Source organism: Passer montanus, unplaced genomic scaffold (assembly GCF_014805655.1).
Source record: "Passer montanus isolate IOZ18808 unplaced genomic scaffold, ASM1480565v1 scaffold50, whole genome shotgun sequence".
Lineage (NCBI taxonomy): Eukaryota > Metazoa > Chordata > Aves > Passeriformes > Passeridae > Passer > Passer montanus.
In genome coordinates this window covers 987,472-1,007,702 of record NW_024369930.1, presented here as the reverse complement: position 1 = coordinate 1,007,702, position 20,231 = coordinate 987,472, and the positions used below count along the sequence as shown (strand labels likewise).

General features: G+C 41.3%; 1 protein-coding gene across 4 annotated transcripts in view; it reads right to left on the bottom strand.

Moving 5' to 3' along the window:
- Positions 1–20,231, bottom strand: part of SEMA3D (semaphorin 3D) — a 132,001-nt gene that overhangs the window by 13,279 nt on the left and 98,491 nt on the right. For all 4 annotated transcript variants that reach the window (XM_039723764.1, XM_039723765.1, XM_039723763.1 and 1 more), the window contains exons 12-16: positions 10,148–10,370; positions 7,029–7,117; positions 5,186–5,227; positions 3,806–3,963; positions 1,717–1,781 (exon numbers count right to left, since the gene is read on the bottom strand). In XM_039723764.1, coding sequence (XP_039579698.1) covers positions 1,717–1,781; positions 3,806–3,963; positions 5,186–5,227; positions 7,029–7,117; positions 10,148–10,370 — 577 coding nt within the window. The remainder of the gene's footprint in view (positions 1–1,716; positions 1,782–3,805; positions 3,964–5,185; positions 5,228–7,028; positions 7,118–10,147; positions 10,371–20,231) is intronic.

Below are 20,231 nucleotides of genomic sequence, written 5' to 3'. Positions count from 1 at the left end.
CTTGGTCTTCTGAGCAAACAATTTCTAATCTCTACATCTTAATTTTTCCTTCTACTCTGTCTTATCTGTGGCTTACCTACCTTAGCAAGAGACTAAAGCTGTTTCTTACACCTTGTGAATAACAGAAAGGAAGGTGAAAACAGTGGTGTCTCCTGAATCAAAAGTTAGCTCCACATCAGAATTAAAACAATTTTGGATCATGCTTTGAATATAACAAGTACCTGTATGAGGTCTATATAAATTCAAGCTCTCTGCATCATTTTCCTGTGCCACTAAGATTTTGGTAGAGCCAAGCAACTTCATTCAGCCAACAAAGTCTCTGGGAGAGAATGTGACACAGTGGAGCAGTGGATTTAAGTAAGTTTGGGGGTGATAATATTACTGATTATCACAAATGGCCTAAGTAAGCCAAGAGCCTGGAGTGGCAAAGGTCAGTTTCATGGGTTTATGGCACACAGGAGTCACTCCCAGGTGGATAAAATTGCTATTGGTGGCACTGTGTCAGGGCAAGGAATTAATACCGATTTCTGTGCTACAAGACTGTAGATTTGTCTAATAAAGCTAACTCTTCCAGTATCTCTTTATCCTTCCAGGAAAATGTGACACTGTCAGCCTTTCTGCTAGGGTTTCTATAACCTTGAGCTTTGCACAGTCTCAGATATCAGTGTTTGGAGAGTCGTGGCAAGCAGCAAGCAAGGAAATTCTGGCCCTTGGGATGAACAGGAGTTTTGCCATTGACTTTGATGGAAATGAGATCTTACTCTGACTTTTTAACTATGTCTGCAAGCACACATGCACAGTCAGAGCCCTCTAGACTGTGCAACAGACTTCAGGCTTTGATCCCATGGCAAGCAGCTCTGATTTCTGCACTGCCTCCCACTGAGGTCTGCAGCAGGGACCCAGCACCACAGCGGCACGGAATAACCAGAGATCAATGGGAAGGGATGGCTTGTCCCAAAGCCAGTGCTCAATGTGGTGATACAATCAATACTGTTTTGTCTGGATTGTTCACTTTAATAAGCAGCTAGAAGAAGCCCAGACAAAGCCACGCTTGGGTTTGAATGCTATTCATTTATTTTATGCTGCCACAGAGATTGCTGTGTAACCGCAGGGTTTCACACTGACAGTGCTCGCTGAGAGAGAAGTGCTGCAGATGCCAGAGGAGCAGCCAGACCCTTTGGCATCTGAAAAGAGGGTGTGGGAAAGGAAGGGGGAAACAGGCAGGGGGAAAGGGGTAGGTTCTTGCTAATAACAGGAGTATTTAAGTAGCTGCGGGAAGGGGAAGGGGCTGGCTTGGCAGCTGCAGCTCAGCCTTGGGGCCCGTGTCAAGTGGCAGAGGAGAGATGGCATGTTCCCCACCCAACCCTGCAAGCTTCCTGTGGGATTTGCTGCCCTGTTTCTGGATGGAATATCATGCACACCCCATCAGCTACCTTCAGGGATGCATATGATGTTTTGATGTCAGGAGCATATCTCCCTGCCTGGTGTGAGTGCTGGGGAGGGTTGCCCATAAGGGATGGAAGGGTGACATCCCATGCTGGCTGTCCCTTACCAGCTCCAGCTCTTTTAAAATTTAACTGTGTGAGGGCTAATGGATATGAAGTGTGGCAAAGGCAACTGTTCTGTTGAGCTTAGCAAGTTTTTGGAGACAGAGACCCTCACAGCAAAATCTGCTGCCTAAGTGACAAAAAAGCAAGAAAGGTGAAAAATACTCACTGTCTTCCACATCCCAGCACTGTGCAACTGGGTCTCCATACTTGACATCCTGCCTTCTGGCTCGCCTATGGGAAGAGCATGCAAACTTGTAACACTTCAGACATAATTGCTGGAATGCAACAACAAAATACAGAGGAGCTCAGCAGATGTGGACTTGCATTGCTCCCATCCTACTGCTGACAATTACAGTCTTAACTAAAACCAGTCTCACCCTCAAAGCAGCATGTGGCCTAGAGAGATTTGTATGACTGACATCAAGGGAAGAGCCTGTGATTTGGGAAAACCACTGGGAGGGAAAAGAGAAAAAGCAAGAGAAAACTATCTGCCTAAAATAAAGAGTGTGTAAAGCAGTGAAGGAAAGAGTGTCTGAACTTGTTTTAGGAGCACAGGTCTGATGGTGGAGTGGACTGTATTGTGAATACATAAAAACATTTCATGTTGTAGAATGAAAAAGATCTGAAGTTCAACAGGTGATATTCAAAATTAAGCTCAGTATTAGCCCAAGGTAATACTGACTAATAAATCAATTAAAATGAAAAAGAGAGAATAGCATGTATTTTAGTTTGTTAAAAAACAATTGACAAATCCGGTTATCTTTCATCTTAATGGACAGAAAAAACATAAGGCAATGGTCTGAGATGATCTATTAACTTTCTTACCAATCTCTGGTTGTGTTACATGAACACACCGTGATTTACTGTCATTTCAGTGTAATAGCACTAAAAAAAAGTAAACTCTTCCTCTGTGTATAATTGCATTTATTTCACAAGAGCTATGGAAAAAAATGGAAACTTTTTCAATTTTTCAGTAGAAGAATTGAAGATCCAGGAAAGAACTGGTTCTTTCCTCACAAGCAGCAGCAGTGGGACCTCCTGTGCGCAGAGCACGGCCTCGGAAGAAGAAGAGGTTGCTAAGGCTGATCTGTTCGCTGAGCAAAAGCTGTAGACATGCTGGAAGCACAGCCTTCAGCACAGAAGGAAAACATTCAAGTAACTGATCTGCTGCAAGATTCCCAGGGCCAGTCACCCATCCTTTGTTTTGGAGACACAGACTTTTGGCCTTCCCCCCAAGCTGCACATCTGTTAAAAGGCATGGACCATCGATCTCCGTGTCCCAGCCCACCCCAGACTTCAGCAAGCCTCATGTGTCACTAACTTTGCAGTGAGCCTGAACACTTGCTTTTCTTCTTTCTTTTATGCCTCTCTGAATTTAGTTTGCTTTGGTTATGAGGGAGAACACATAAAGTTTCTTGACACCATGATATAATAACTTATGAGTCATTAACTTCAATGGCTCAGGACCCAGCCCTGTGACCCCTAAGGTAGAAAGTGTCATTCCAGTGCCTAAGCTCTAACTACAACCCCACTGCAAGAATTGCTGTCAGGAGGATTTTGTCCAAAGCAGAATAAAGAGGATGTGAAGGACTCTGGTTCCAGCTAAATCAGCCAAAACCTTCAGGAGACACATCCAGCAGCTTCAGGCACTGCACTGTTAGACCCTGCTGTGTGCTCTCCCTCCATCCAGACCCAAGGTGTTGTCCTAGCTGGTGGGTACAGAAAATTCAGATGAAGCTTCTTTCACTGTGGAAAGACTGCTGCCAATGTGGTCAAATCATGGTACTTAAATCTCTGTCTCCCTCTCATGGCTAGACCACAAATACAATTGTTGGGTTAGGTCAGGGAATTAAATATATTTTATTATTGACCACTCTGGGATGCTATGTTAAACTCTGCTTTCTAACTACTCTGAAAAAGTCAGAAGCTTAAGAGAGGCTCTTGCCTCTTGGGTAGAGTTAGCCACAACCTGGACCTCCATCTGAGCATCTTGTGTCTTAAAGCATTCAGCATAAAAAAGGAAAGTGATGGATTTATGATGTTAGCTGCCATGGCCAAGTTACTGTCACACACACTTAAACAAAGCTATGTTGTCTTCACAGCTCTTCAAGCAGAAATGTGAAACATGGCCAGAGTATGATGGCATTTTAAGGCAAATGATATGCTAAGTAAAAAGGCAACAAGTTATGAATTGGAACATCTAAAATTCTTGCAAGCAGCAAGATCTTTTACAGCACATTGTGGTTTTTTCTTACCTTTTAGAAGTGGGGGCATATCTGGAACAAGAGTTTCCATCCCAGGCACAGTACGGGTCTCTGGCAAGGCAGCAGTCTGCACAAGCCTTCCCATACGTGTGACATCTGTGCAGAGAGAGCTGAACCAATCCATCCCTGGAACCAATGTACAATTGTTGCTGCAAATCAGGCAAAGCAAATTAATTAGAAGTGTTCTCCAAGTAGCCAGTGTAAAAAGTTCCCTTCTTCAGTGCCACAGTTGCAGACTTTTAACCTTATCCCACATTTTGTAAAACAAGGGGAAAATTCCTCCTTTAGTGTGAAATGTTTCTCAGGGCTCAGTGTGAATTGGCCAGTGCCCATCCATCCCAGCTACACAGCAGAGAGGAAAGGGGACTGCAGTCCTGGAAAGACACCAGCACTCAACACCCTCACACCTTCAGATGTGTGCTGTAGTAAAAGATCAGAACCAAACCACGGAAAGAATGGCTTAATAACACATTTAAAAACAAGGGCTGGATAGTCATGATGTTAACAATCTGGGAACTAGGGGTGACCTTGCGTGAATAAACTTCATGTTCTGCTTCTGATCCTGAGGTAGGACTGGGATAATGTTACTCCCTTCTCCCCAGCGTGCGAGTGGATCACTTGTGGAGCCAAGGGTGGTCCAAGCTGGAGCTGGCTCATGCAGCTCTTCCATCTGGCCTGCCACCTTTTTCATGGGAGATGGGACCCAGCTGTGCTGTGCGTGCCTGAAAGGCAAAATACCTCCTCCCGTGTGAGTGAGCTGTGTTGTGCCAGAGCTGCTCTGGCCAGTTCTGCGGGTCAGGGAGGGGTGGCTCTGGTGTCACACTGCCTCCTGAACATGCAAGGAGCCATCCCAGAGCTTGGAGCTGCCATAAAACCCTTTCCCATCAGGAGATACTGTGCTGGGACCGGCCCCTGCACTGCCAGGGTTGGACCACCCAGATTCAGGCTGCAATTTTAGAGGAGGGGGACTGGTTGTGTGCATACAAATTTTAGCACAGTGAGGCCCTGATCTCTCCTGACTACTAATAAAAATAAAAACAAAAATAGTAATAATAATTTATTACTAGATTGTAAAGAGACAAGTATTTCTGGAGGCTGGAAAAAGAATGTGCATTGGCTTCACTTAAAAATCCCACTACCATATGACTAAAGGTTTGTTTCCCTGAATAATTACCAGCTTGGGTACACAAATTACTGTTTGTAAGCAAATAGGAATTAAGCAGGCAAACAATTTCAAACATATCTCCTTCCTTCCAGTTACATTTTAAGAGCCATCCATGGAAAGCTTGGCAACTAAGCAACAGGCGTCACCTGAAAATTGGTGTTCAGTGTACCTCATATCCGCCAGTAGTTAAACAAGATTATGATTACCTGTTTCTGAGAAATCTCCATGGTCGAGATAAATGAAGGATGCTGAAAAATAAAACAGCAAAGTGCATCAGTTTACAAATTCCCTGCTCTTAGTGAAAAAGAGAGCAAAACTGAACACACAATAAGCAAATAAAACTGCAGGTTCATTTGCATGTTTTAAACAAAAAAAAATCCCTAACAACAGAAAATCAAGAAATTCATGCTGCCAAAAAGAACTCCCATAAATTTCCTCAGCTGGAAGGAGGGAATTAGCTTCTCAGAGTTTGCTATCTACCCCATCCTGGGCAGCCTTTGCATCAGCTTTAGTTGATATTAAGCACTATTTGAAAGGCTTAGCTGCCATTTAAGGGATACATAGGCAGATCTCTGCACCAGGATATATTCATGGCTATGAGAGACAGTGAAATTTTTGCCTGTAACTGATGTAAGAGCAGCACAAAGCTCAGGGTATTAACTATCACCCAACAGAAGATTAATCTAAGCCTATTGTTTAATATTAATGCAGTTTGAGGAAATAAAGCACATTTTTTCAGCCATTACCCCCTTCAATTTTCTGGATTCAAAAACACAGAGGTAGCAGTTATAAACATTACCAATAAAAATGTGAAGGAATGTCTGCAGAGTAGAAAAAAATGACCTCTTTTTGTTTTAAATATGATATGGCACATTTTCCCTTGACGTGATGTTTTAAGAATGCAGCAAATTGGTGCACATACTGGAACTGCTCATTATTTGGCAGGCCACTGAGTAATCTTGGTATTTTCTGAGTGATATTTATAATTGGTGTCCAAAACAGTGGGAAGAAGACATAGAGTTACTTTAAATCAAAGTTTCATCATACACATGACATATCAAAAGGCATATGAAGAAATGAACTCTTTGAAATAATTGTTAATGATCCTATGCTTACACTTGGAAAACTCCCAAATTCATTTCTTCAGTATGAACAACAATTTGGGCTGGACAGATCATAGGAGAGAGGATGTGTGTGAAATTAATCAAAATGCTGTGGGTGCAGATGAACTTTGATGGAAAAGCAAAGTGAAAACTGGAGAAGAGCTGTGCAGCATGAGAAGAAAGGAAAGTGAGAATGCAAAGAACTAAGAAGAAACTAATAAATGGAAAAGAAATTCAGTAGGGAAGACAAAGGTTTCCATTTTTCTGATGTAAATGTTGATGTCAGCTCCTTTACCAGCACTAAAGTTAATCAGAAATTGTGCCTGTGCAACAAAAAGAATCTTGGGCTTTTCACAAGCTGTATTTATGAAGAAGTCGTTGGTGTTAGCAGGGTTCCAGTTACAGAATAACCAAGTCAAAATGGTCAAAAAAACTGAGTCAGCCTTCAGCAATAAATAAAGGCACACTTATAATCAAAACTAACTTCTTTTTTATTTTCCTTACGTTTTCAATTCCCAGTATTGTTAGTTTAAAGGATTTTTCTGCACCCATGGAATTTTGTGTGCTTGTCTTTTAAAAATTATGGTTGTACCTGGAATACTGTCAATGCCAACTGGGCCATAGAAAATTTTACATTAAAAATACAATACTACTATTTTAATATGTATAAATAATAAAAAATGTGGGCTCATAATAAGATTTCAAACTAGAACAAAGCAGGCTAAATGACACTTTCTACAGGTTTGAAAAATCACGGTCTGTTTGGTTTTGGACATTTTTCAATTGACTTGCCCAAAAAATACCAAGGCATTTAAAAATTTACATAACATCCCTCTGGAAACTTGAACGAGTTCCAGTAAACAAACAACCAGACAGACAAAAGCCAGTTTAGGCCACAAAGTCCCCTGAATAATATTTAATTGATGTTGTGGCTATTAATGCTTACCTTGAATATCTGCAGCTCTTCCAGGACCACCTCCTCCTTGGTCCACTTCTCCTTTGTGATACTCACAACCTTCAGGACTGTGCCCACATCTGAAACAAATGTGCCTCACGTAAAACCCACAGGTATGTTTCAATATGTATGGGCCACTCCATTTCCTGCCCTGTAGATAAAGCTAATCCATGAGGGATGCTGCTTTCCAAGCACATCTATCCCCACTGCATCCACTGCTGCCTGCAGAGCTCTCTCCATACAGTGCATTTATGGTTTCACTGTATGGCTGAGCCAACACAGTCACAGGCTGCTCCTGGCAGGGATGGTCCAGCTCTCCTGCTACACAAACACTCAAACACAGACAAGCATGTCCATGCTGCCAGCTACAAGTTTCTGCACATTTCCCTGAGCCAGAACTGGGGCCCATCTGACCCCAAATAGAACTGGCTCAGGGGACTAAATTGGCAGAAAATTATTTCCTCTTTTTATAGAATTCATTTGTTTCCAGTATAGCTCCTTAATCAGAAGTAAGCCTAATTTTAATGCAATGAGTTAAGCAATTTTAAAAACTTTTTACATTTATTTTTTCATTTAAGGACTTTTTTGAAGTGACTTCTTTCAGCATCAAAATCTTAATTTATTCATTACTTCTTTGGAGTTATTTAAGGATTTTTTTAAAGTTAAATCTATTCATCAATTTTAACCTGAATTCTTGCTTGGTGAAAAAATAGCTGCCCACTTCATGTCAGACCATTACACATTAGTGAACCTTGAATGGTCTTAAAAAGAGCTCAGAAATTGCTCAGGGGAAATAGGTTGGGTGCTGGGATGTGGGAATGACACAGTGCAGCTTAGTCCTAAGTTCTACACATAGCAGTGAAATAATGAAAAATAATACATTATAAGGGAAAGAATGAGATTTTCATTCTTTTCAAACTACTGAAGTTCATATTACCAATCAAAGCCAAATTATTACAGTTTGCCTTATGAATTAGAGTTTTTTTCCAGAGTTTGTTTGACATATTTTCCAAAGCCTGCACATGTACAAGTTGGCTGTGTACATTCAAATGTAAGCAGCTACCGATCTTCTGCTGCTCAACATCTCCAGGGTTATTTGTTATATCCCTATTCAGTCTCACTGTATAATTGAAATTTTATCTTTGAGTCAATTTCTTTCCTTACAATGAGTTTAGAGGATAAAACAGAACAAAACCACGCACTTACAGAAAAGAAAACTCACTTTTAAGGAAGGAATTGCAGAAAAATAAATGTCTGCATATTGTGGAGTGCCATCTAGTGACTGCATGGTACTTGCTGGCCTTGACACCTCTAAACATGACCACTTACACTTGAAGTGTTTCTCTAAGTGCCAGGCAGGAACAGTTAACCTCAGAGTATTCAACTGCTAGTCTCTCAATATAATTTTATTTCTATAAAAAACTTTACAATGGAGGGCAACAAAGATGTGAAAGCAGCTTCTGCAGCCACTAAAATAATATTTTGTACATTTTTATAAGTGAACTGATCTTCTCAGACAACTAAATTTCAAATTATTTCTTCTCACTCGTATCACAAGGAAAGCAAGTTGCAGTGAGCATTCCCAAATCCCAGGCATCACACAGTTTGGGAGTGAGTTCCTTTTACTTTGTTGACTATATTCATACTGCTCTCAGAAAGCAACAAGGATTTTCCATCATCATACCTAAAGTTCATCCCCAGCCTTCTGAGTCAGCAGGGGAGAAAGCAGCACTTTAATGTTCTTTTTCAATGAAACTGTGTTTTTTTATCTCTGACACCACTGTATTAACTTGGGATCACACAACGTCTGTGACGTTGTCTGCTTTTTGTAAGAAAGGGTTGTGAAATCACATTTGTTGAAAGACATAAAAGTTCTGAGAGAGAGGCTATCTCTAGACTCCTGTGTGGGGTAACACAAATAGAAAACTCTTCAAGGCTGAAACAACCCACGTTGCAAAAGATGATGCTCTCTGACAATTCACTCCTCTCCTCAAATTACTTCAGAATACCCACACATATCAAATTGTGCTATATGATGAAATTTGCTCACAAGCCAGATAAAATGCTGGGCAATCCAATAGCACTAGAGTGGGATTCAAACTTAATTTCCCTGCAGGTCATGGCAGTAGCTCATCTACTGCACTTGGATAAACGTTGCCACCTCTATGTACCTCAGTTTCACTTTCTCTGAGTAGGGGATAATGGCAATGACCTCCTTACTAAAGCACTCAGATCCACCAGAGAAAAGTGCTTGCTAAGACCTATACAGGATGGGAGTGAGACAATGTTGAATTATGAAATAAGAACAAAAAATCCTAGTGGAGTAATGTGGTAGATTCAGAAATTTTATGAATAGGTATATTCACATTCCTTAGCAGAGCTTGCTGTAGGGTGATTCATCCAGTGATTCAAGATTTAATTACTATGGGAAAATTAGGCCTTTTCCTTAAGGCATTTATCTATTATAAACATGTAAACGGATAAATAATTATCCATAGAAAAACAGCAAAGCAGTTTATTCCCTGATAGAATAGCTTAACCTCTCTGTTCAATCCTGGTTGTCACATTTGGAACTATCATGTTGCTAATTTTTATCTTTAAAATTAGTTGAGTGGAACTGTTGCCTTAGGCTCAATTTGAAATCTTTTACTGTTCAGCATCACATGAGATAAAATGCTGAAGCATCATGTCACTACCAATAATAGGAAATACTCCTTGAAGCTATGAAGGTAATTTCTTTCTCTTTTAATAGTTTTATTGATGTGCTTTCAGCAGGATATGAGATTACCATGTAATGTAAAGACAGGCAGTACTTAGAGGGTAAGAAAGTTCAGGTACTCTGACCCCTAAATGGTTTATCACCTAGGCAGCAGGAGGCATTTAAATCCCAACAGTAGTAATATCCTGAACTGATGAATTAATTTAATTTAAGCACTTGCATGGAGACCTGGATCAGAACCAGGAGCACCTATGTGCTTCCTGAAGCCGTATCCATAGGAAAAAGATGTTAATTTAGAGTTTCATTCAGGTTTATTCAGGACCTATTGGACTAAAGGTGCTCTAAAAGGACAGGGCTTGTGCAGAGTGACACTGGAAGGTCTCTCTCATACCTGTTCCCAGGAAAATGACATCGTACTGCCCGTCCTCTGCCATGACGTGGTCCACCACGATCTGCGTGAGGCGATAGTCCATGTTGATGCGCGTGAACACCGGCGCTCCCGTCACCGGGTAAACCGACTTGTACATCAGCGGGTGCCGCCGGATGAAGCTGATGACTTCGTCAGGGAAGTCCCTGGTAGACTTTATGAGTGGATCATAGGTTTTGCTTGGACACTGAATGACAGAGAACAAGGAGATGAGAGGAATTTTAGGAAAGAAGTTCAAGTAGAAATCAAGTTTTCCGCAATAACATTTGCAAAGCTGGTAATAATAATATTTTTCAGTGGTTCTTCTCATCCCAAAGCAGCACTTGGTCACCAATACATCATTTTTTGAAAGAATTGCTTTAAAACCAGAGAAATTCTCATGATGGGTTGAGTATGGGTGCAGAGAATTTTACCTCCATGTTCTCTGCCAAACTCACAGCCGTAACACCACATTTAGTATTTTAAAGAGGCAAGGAGAAGAAAGGAGACCTGCCATGCTCTGTAGGATTCACTTTAACTGTGCTAGCAGCACAATTCAATTTGCTGCAGGCTGCCTGGAGCAGAGCAGGTACCAGAGCAGGGGATGCCAACAGCAAGCCTCGCCTGCCCTCCCGTGGCTGCTGCAGGAGGAGCACACGTACTTTAACTGCAGCACCTCAAGGTTTTCCTGTCTCTAGTGTTTCTGTTCCTCTTTCCAAAGCTGCCTGAGTTTCTGCCTGGATTTCTACCTCTGGTCTGAAATCAGAGGCCATAGCTTTTCCCTGTATATGGCCTGAAATCAATTAATTTTTAGTGAACTGTATTCCTACAGATCACATTTATTTTTGTCTAAAAAAAAGGTGTATTCTCCAGATGCCAGACAATCCCTGTGGCTCATTATTTCTCAAAATGTACTTCCTTACTCATTCACTGAGCTGACACTTTTGGCCAGGCCCACGTCTCAGCTGCTGCAGTGTCCTTTTCTCTAGCTTTTCACTGCACAGTCTCATCCTCTTCTGCTCCTTCAGACACTTCTCCATGCTCGGGTTCACTCCCACCTCTAACAGAGCCCTACTGACGAACTGGTCACTCCATCTGTTTCTTTAGCTTACACGAAGTTGGTTCCAACACATCTTGCCTGAAAGACTTCGGGTTCACTCCCACCTCTAACAGAGCCCTACTGACAAACTGGTCACTCCACCTGCTTCTTTAGCTCACACAAAGTTGGTGTGAGCTAAAGAAACACATCTTGCCTGAAAGACCACAAACCTACCTCTTCAACCTCCACCAGATTTTTCCCTTCTGTGCCTTTCAGGGTAAGCCCAAGTACCTATGTGAAAGGTGGTTCATTTTGGTGACCCATGATCTCTCATCACCTATCTCTGCTTTCTTTCCACAACTGTTTGCATCTTTTTTCTGTCCCTTCTTTTACAATCAGTCTCAAATCCAAGCCTGAGAAAACTTCTGCTCTCATCACCTATCTCTGCTTTCTTTCCACAACAGTTTGCATCTCTTTTCTGTGCTTTCTTTTACAATGTCTCGAATCCAAGCCTAAAAAAACTTCTATTTTGAATCTGGAGGCATCTAGATGTGTTACTGGGGAAGTAAAATTCTGGATAAGATGAACTGGACACATTATTCCAGCTGGTGACAACCTTTCCCATATGAACTATCTATTGCTTCTTTTTCAATACTGTGTTTAATGAAGCAATCCCTGTGTTTACTGCCAGGTGGAGCTCTAACACAGCCTGTGAAGAAAGAAATGTGATCTGTGAATACCTCTGTATTCTTTCAAGACTAAGTTAGGATTCGTGGTAAAGTTGCTCCACAGTCCTCCTCCATAGCAATTTTTGAGAGAGAAGACTTTAGTTCACACTCCCAACTATCCAGTTTAACACGTGTTGAATCTGTGCTGCCAATTAAGGACTTGTGGTTAGGATTTCTTCCACATGTAAAGTAGACTAGCAACTAAACACAAATTTCTGACTAAGGAAAAAGCTTCACAGAAGTATCTGAGACTATCTGTATATTCAGAAACAAAACAGGCCAGCAAAGCAGAGACCAGCTGATGTTATACATCCACACCTATGACCACATCTGAAATGTCTGTTGGGATCAATTCCTGGTCTACCTCAGACCCCAAACACTGCCACAGCACTGCCATGGGGAAGGTGACACTTGGAGCATGCCTAAACTACAGCAAAGCCCATCTTAACATTAAACAAAAGACTGACTAGGGGTCTGCACTTGAACCTGACCTCTGGTTTTAGTTAACAGAGTTGTAGCCCCGGTGATTTAAGAGTCTGCAGCCTATTTCTATTCCTTGCTTGAACTGAATTTTATGGCTATCTAGAGTGCTAACAGACTTTGTGCAAGTGTTCACTTGTTTAGTGTTGTTTCAGACTGGGAGTTGAGCCTCTGCATGCCCATCTTTATAATGGATCTGAAATAGTTTATTGAAAAATATCTTAAGCCACTGGATCGCCTAATAGCTTTTGACAATTTCCCCATGGACAGTAAACCTGTGCCAATTTGAATTAAGATAAATTCCATCACACAGTAATTTTTGTTTCATTGTACAATTCCATTTATGGCTGTGAAAGAACAGACAAGGAAAAGAAAAAAAAGGGTTGCATTGTCATGTGATAATCACCCAAAAGACATTCCTTGAAGATACAGCTGAATACAAGTAAGAAAGAAAAAAAGGAAAATCCTGTTGAAAAAACCAGTTCCACTGGAAACACATTGCAGGGAGCTATCCCTAGGGGCTTTGTGCCAGCAGTCCTGTAAGAACTTCACCCTCTGGCTTGCTGGGTATCATCTTCCACATTCTGTTTTCTGCTGTGCTTTTACAAAGTCTTTGCAAGGTTACATCCTTCGCTTGCCTTTTGAAGAGAACAATATCAGTAAAATAATTTCACAAAGAAATATGACTTTGGGACAAAAAGTAGACTTTGGGATTTAAAAATTACCTTTAGAGGTGTTGAAAAAAAGCTTTTTGGGATAAATAGAGAGAAACATGTGATAACTTTAATTTTCTTTGAATCAGAGTTTTGCATTAATTTATTCTATAAAGGATGAGAAATAAATTCACCTTTTCAACCTCCCAACCATGCAGTAACTCTCCTCTCCCTCATGGTGGACTACAGGTTGATTTTCCCCACATGTCCCTTTTCTGTGGTTCATGCTCTCACTCATTACTCAGTGACCATTTGCATCTACAGGAAATGTGCTGACTGCTCACCTATTAACAACTCAATTCCAGAAGCCCATTCTATGTGAAAAATGGGAGTAGCCTCTTCAGTGTTAAAGATCTCCCAGATTTTTGCCAAAAACCTATCATCGGAAGAAGATGAGAGCAGTGACATCACTTACTAAAAACCACTGGGATAAAATTTCTGACAATATGGAACTGTAGAGGTGCTACAGTAATCCCAAAGGCCCAAGCCCTACCATGCACGATACAGGGAAATCTTCTGCCAGCTTGCATAGTTTATTTAATAAAAATAAGGACTAAGGGTTTGATCCAGAGATCTGCTTCAGTCAACAGGGTCTTTTCCAATTACTTCAGTGGGCTTTGGACCCTATCCTAAGACAGCATGACCACCAAGAACAGCTGGGCAGGTGTGACTGTTATGCTTGGCCAAGGAAATTATTTCCAGAGGCATCACTCACTGTGGCATGATGGATGGAACAGGGGAATGAGAAAGTCATTTTAGCCACCCTTTGGCAAAGTTCTCAGGCAGTTTTTTTAAAAGCTGTGTCCACCCATCACTGCAGAACAATTCCTGTAGGCTTGTGCTTCCTTTCCTAGCAATCAGTAGGATGTAGGATGGTCAAGTGGCTGAGTGAAACAACCCTTCATGTCTGAAAATGTGAGTTCACATCCTGTTGCAGGTCTCATGACAGTGGTACCGGTGTTCTCTGCCCAGTTCATAGTTCATTTATTCACATCATCAGCACCAGATGCTGTCTCAGATACGTGACATCTCCCACTGGGGACAATAAGATATTGGCTTTTATATCAAATGTCACAGGAATAGGTTGGCAGAGTTTTTTCATGTGGACTACAAGAGAATCTGGCTTCATAAAAGTTCTCATAACACTATCACTGTGCTCTCTCAGCACCTTCAGTTTTTGCTATAGGGTGGGATTCATCTCACCTGATCTAGATTTTAATTTTGGCTGCATGTGAACTGCACAGAAGAGCAGCTTCTCACAGAAGGCTATCTTTGTCTAGTCTTTCTGATAGAGAATTCTACACAAGCAGCTCAGATTTGATGCTCTTCTTCTAGATAGCTAATATGAAACAAAATTAATCACATTATACCAATCAAGTTCCTACCACTAGATAAGAATTTTGCAAGAAGCTTGTTCACCATATAATCTATTCTTCAGAAGTTGCTTAGGCCTTTGCTGCCATAAAGAATAACTTGATAAAAATATATGTGTTAGATATGAAGGACAAAACAAAACAACACAACCAGCCAAAACAAACAAACAAAAACCCCCAAACCCAACAGAAACAGAGTTGGAAATGCTAAGGGCATCTCCATTCAACTGCGGTATAAACTCTGTGGGCACAAATCTTTTGAAAAGTCAGTAGTTACTTAAATTTACTGAAATTAAATTTGTGTGAGCTCAGTTTGACAGTAATCAATCTGGACTAAGTGCTGATCCCATGTGATCTACAAAGATGCCTTCTCTTCCCTCACCTGATATTTGTATCTGAATGTGGTCACACAGTGGTAAATTAAGGCTAATCTTGCTTAAATAAAAGCAAATACACACTAAATTAACACCACCACACATATGTAAGATTTTCTCCTTTTTCACTTGTCTTATTAAATTTGCAGCTTAGCAGAGTGCTGGATGTGTGGATCTCACACAATGCTCAGACATACAGTGTGACTGTGTTAACATTATGTGGGAAATGTGGCCAAGTTTCTTAAAAGCTGGTGCCAGAAGCTGGTCTCCTAAATAAACCTCCAATTTGCCCAACTGGATAGTGCTTCACACCATCTAGTGAACTCAGTAAGAGCTGCTGGATCTAACACCTATTAAAATGGTGGCAATTATTTGGGAATTTAGCTATGAGGTATGTGAACACATATCCTTTTCATTAATGACACATCTGTAGTTCAGCAGTGCTGGTGTCTACTGACAAACTAAAAAGAGAATGCTAATACTGTTCCCTGGGAACTTCAAAAGTGTTTCTATTACAAGTGTGCTGAAAATCCCAGTTTAAAAGTGTCTTGTCACATGTATCCTGAGACCCACTTAACACTGAGACTCAAGCACCTACAGTGTAGGGTAGATTGATTATAGTGAGTGAAGTAGGCATCTGCTTGCTTTTATAATGTCCAGGCTAGGGATTTTTATGGATTTCAGAAGGACAACTGAGAACTATGCCAGCAAGTCACTCTTGTGGGTACTGGAAGTATCCAGTATGAAACATGAAAGAGTGAAGTACTTTTTAAACCTCTCTCATATCAGGGAATTAGATGTCTTAGTCTGGGCTTCCCTCCTTGAGCAGGTGTCCCCTCTCCTGGGAACTCCTTGCTCCTTCCTGTTGAAGGTGTTTTACTTTTCATAGGTTAATTACCTCTCAGCCAAAACTAGTAACTAATAAGTTATGTCTTCCAGGCTCTAAATAAGTTCTCTTATCACTGATTCATCAAGCAAACAGCAGATGAAATAGAGGAACTACCTTCATCCTCTCGCTTCTGTGTTAAATGGGGACCTCCAACACAGCCCATGCACTGAAGATGGAACTTGGGCTCTTGAGAGGCCTAAATACCATGTGGCTTCTTTTCTGTAGACTGATCAGAGCTGCACAACCCATTCTGTATTTGTCTACAATGTCTACAAAAACCCTTAATCCTCTCTACAAGATGAGTGCCAGGAGGACTGAACACTCAGTGGGGAGACTTTCACAGTAACCTTGAAGCTACTCAGTGAGCCTGAGGCTGGGGTGAGGGGAACAAATCAGGTTTGTAGGAGAAAAACAAACAGTTTTTGCCAATTTTAAATGGAATCAAACTCACTCTTCCCTCGCAACAAAAGCACAAACAAAGCAAACAGAAATTTTAAGTCCCCTATTATTTTTATTGGTTGTATCCCATTGTTTTTGGAAGACCTGTTCTCGTTTTTTTTGTTTTTGAGCACTTTGTATTGCTTTCCCATTTAACACACCTGTGCTCTTGATAGAAAAAGCTGAGAAAATTGAGCATTAATCTGAGGCTAGCTGAGCTGAGACCAGCTGGATGAGTGAACTTGACTTTGCAGGTGGTACTTTGCAATTCTCTGCTGACCTCTGCCATGAGGAAAGGTGACAAAGTTTGCAGCATTGCAAAAGGCTGTTACAAGCTGGAAGGTGATTCATGTTGGGGAAAACAGGTTGGTAAGTAACAGGAGGTGTAGGAGGCTTTCTGAGGAAAATAAAACCATAAAGTGAAACATTTCACTTAATTAAGCTGCCCCATTTTACAGTAGGGAGATCAAAGGAGAGAGGAATTGGAGAAGCAAAGAATGCCGTCTGTCCCATAAAAGATAGGTGAAAGGGGAAGATAAGTCTAAAAATAACAAGGGAAACCTGTGCAACCTCAAATGTTTTATGAACAAGTTTATTAAAGCAGCAAAACTAACCAGAAGGGAGGACAAGGGAGGCTTTTGGCAGGCAGTATTTCTCTGTGGCACAGCCAAGTCCCAGTGATCAGCCTGCACACTGGACTATCAGAAGAAATAAAGGAAGGAGTTTCACTGAAGAAGGGGAGAGAAAGCAACTAAGAGAGAAGGAGATGAAGAAGGATGAAGCTGAGTCAGGGGAGGTTTAGGCTGGATATCAGGAAAAGGTTATTCACCCAGAGGGTGGCTGGGCACTGGAAGAGGCTCCCCAGAGAAGAGGTCACAGAACCAGCCTGGCAGAGCTCTGAAAGCATTTGGACAATATTCTTATGTACATCCCATGACTCTTGGGTGTCCTGCAAAGGGCCAGGAGTTGAACTCCATGATCCAAATTGGTCTCTTCCAACTCAGTGGATTCTATGATTTTAAGATTCCATGATTACAGGAAAATCCAAGGGGTTGTAAGGGAACTCATTTAATAAAAAGAAAACACAAAGAATTCAAGAGGCCAGGACCATATTCAGATCTGGAGTAGAAAGAGGTGAGACATTAAACTCTTCAAATGGACAAGAGCAATGTGTTGGGGTGCTTCTTCTTGTAGCTACGTGACTTGGACTGCCAGGTTCCTACTTTGCTCATTCAGATGTTTGTTTTGATCTTTTGACAAATCAGATCAGTAAGATATCTAGACCCACCAAAAACACTTGCTGTTGCCTTGGCTAGCATTTAACAGTCCTGCATTCTGCAGTAGATCAGACTGAGTGTTAATCTGCATCTTTAAACACCAACATTCCTCTAAAAATCTGACCTTAACAACATTTACTCATCATCAATGGAATGAGTATGAGTCCTGTGTACCCCATCAGAATTTCCAAATGGGCACTAGGAGTTGCTGTGACACTGCAATTGCTATAGCTCAATAAATGAACCAGAAAAGTTTTCTTCCTCCTAATTCACTGGAAATCTTGTTCCAATGCAGTCTATGATTTCTGGGAGGGCATTATGAATACTCTGCTTCAGAATACAGAACACATTTTAAAGGAAGTTCTCCATGGTTTCTTTATTAATGGATAATTTCCCGAGAGAAACCCTAAGAGACTGGAATAAAACTGGATTTGTTATCTGGGGACAGCTGCAGACATGCAAGTCCAATTTTTTTAACAGCTAAAGCAGACAGAGCAAAACCTCCCTAGGTTTTCAACTCACCCTTAGTGTCGGGGCTGCCTGCTTCATGCTTTTCTTTCTGTCTCTTTTTATTTTCACCTTCCAAATGGAAACAGATTTGAAGCCTTGCCTCAGTTTAATTCCCATTATTTCCACTTGCACTTTAATACCGCTGAGAGAAGTTAAATAGCTGCATGTTCTACAGTGTCAGTGGTGTGGAGTGTGCCAGAGGTGCCCTGCCACCGTGTCCAGGGATGTTTGATGACAGCAGAGGGCAGGCAGTGCCTGCCACAGCACAGGGACATGAGCAGAGAGGGGCTGCTGCTGCTCGAACACACTCGGCATTGCGAAGGCATGATATCATGGTCATGTTGGGAGTTTATCTCACACACAAATTGCCACAGGAAGCATTTTGTCAAAATTTCAAAATCAAAGTACTCACAGTCTCTATAGTGAGCAGCTTTATTTACTTAGGAGATAAAGGCAGCAGAGCAGAAAGTTAAATTAGGGTATGCAGTCTCCTGCTTCTGTATAAATGCTGAAAGGAAGTCAATGCATTTCTCAAAGCCAACCACCAAAAAAAATGCATTTCCTAGAATAGCCATTTTTAGACTCTGCCAGGAACGTAAAGTATAGGAAATATAGAATCAGAGCAGTGTTAGCTATGCCAACTGTAGGCAACCCTCATGAGGAGCTTGAATTTCAGAAAGGTTCTAGTAACTTTAAAAAGGGTAGATTATCCCTCAGGCTTTGTTCTGAGCATTCCTGAACCACCTCACAGCGGACAAAAAATGATGGAATTAATCTTTAAGGAAGAGCATTTCAGCATTCACACTGTAGTGCTCTTCAAGGTTCATGCTGCTTCTTTTCCTTGCCTTTTAGCACAGTACTGCTTGTCCAGATCCCACCCTAAATCTGTTCATATCCAAGTTTGGCATAGCCCATCACAAGCCAAGAGCATGGCATGAATCTACTTATTTGGATACCCTACATCAAACTACTGAGCCTGAAGTATTTTGCAATCCAGCTCACTAAGGGAACAGATAAAAAGTTATGCAGCAATACATTTACCTAATCTATATAGTAAATATGATAGATATCTTTCTTCTGACAGCCTTCCTCAGTAAATCCATTTCCTTTCTCAGTCCTTGGTCAGACAAACTCCTACAGAAATCCACTGACTACGAGGGTTTGGAGAACTTTGAAGACACTGTTTTCTCACAGATGTTATCAGGTGCTTGAAGGAAGCAGTTGGAGAGCTAAGGGTTGGCTTACAGAAAATACTTACCTTTAAACTTTCTAACTTTTACAAAACTTGCAACCTTGGATATTCAAATCAGTGATAAAGATCAGCACTGACATGCTTCAGCATGGCATGTTTCCTTCCTTGTGAATCCCAGCTCAACCATGTGATGGCTAATACACTCAAAAATGCAATGAGCTTATGACCCATCTATCTGTGCAAAGTGTAGATCCTTATGGGGCACTCTGAGTTTTTCAAGAGAGTTATTTTAATCTCTTTAGATGCCATGGGGCCAGCTATTGTTCTCCCTGGCACCATTTTTATAGCTAAAATTAAATTTATCTGATCTTCTTAACCAGCTGTGGAAGTTGCACACACACAAAAAAATTAAATTTAATCTTCTTTTGGGGGGCACTGTGTATTTCACATGACAGAGAGATGTGTAAGCTGGCAATGTCCAAATAAGTTGAGATTTGCTCCATCAGGGCAGATCATGGGCAGGCTAAATCAGTCCCTGAGCTGTCCTGGTCTTTGGAGAGAGAGCTGCTCTGAGGCTCATCCTCAGCTGAAAGAAGGGAATCAGCACCTGGGGCCTGACCTGCTGAGTGCTGGGACCACCACGTGCAACCAACAGCATCACCTTGGACCACGCAGTTCAGCCCAGTGGATGGATGAAGAAGGAAACACAGGAGGAAGGACACAAGGAAATGTGTGAAAAGATGAACCAAATTAACTAGATAATGTAGCTTGAGGCAAAGGTTACACCAGCGCTGAGGTCACAGAAATAGTGCAGAAATGGCTACGTGGCTTCTAGGCCATGTCCAACACTGACAGCTCATGGCTGGCTGCCTAATTCTTTTTCACGGAATACCTGACCAAGAGAATGAAGAACTATTCCAGATAAAATTGTTGCTCTTTTACATTTTTATCTACTAAGATTTGTTTAAAATGGTGATGATCCATTTAAAGTTAACGTGTTTTTTGAAAATACCATTTCTTCCGCATCTGTAATGTTGGCTTGTGATTTTCCAAACT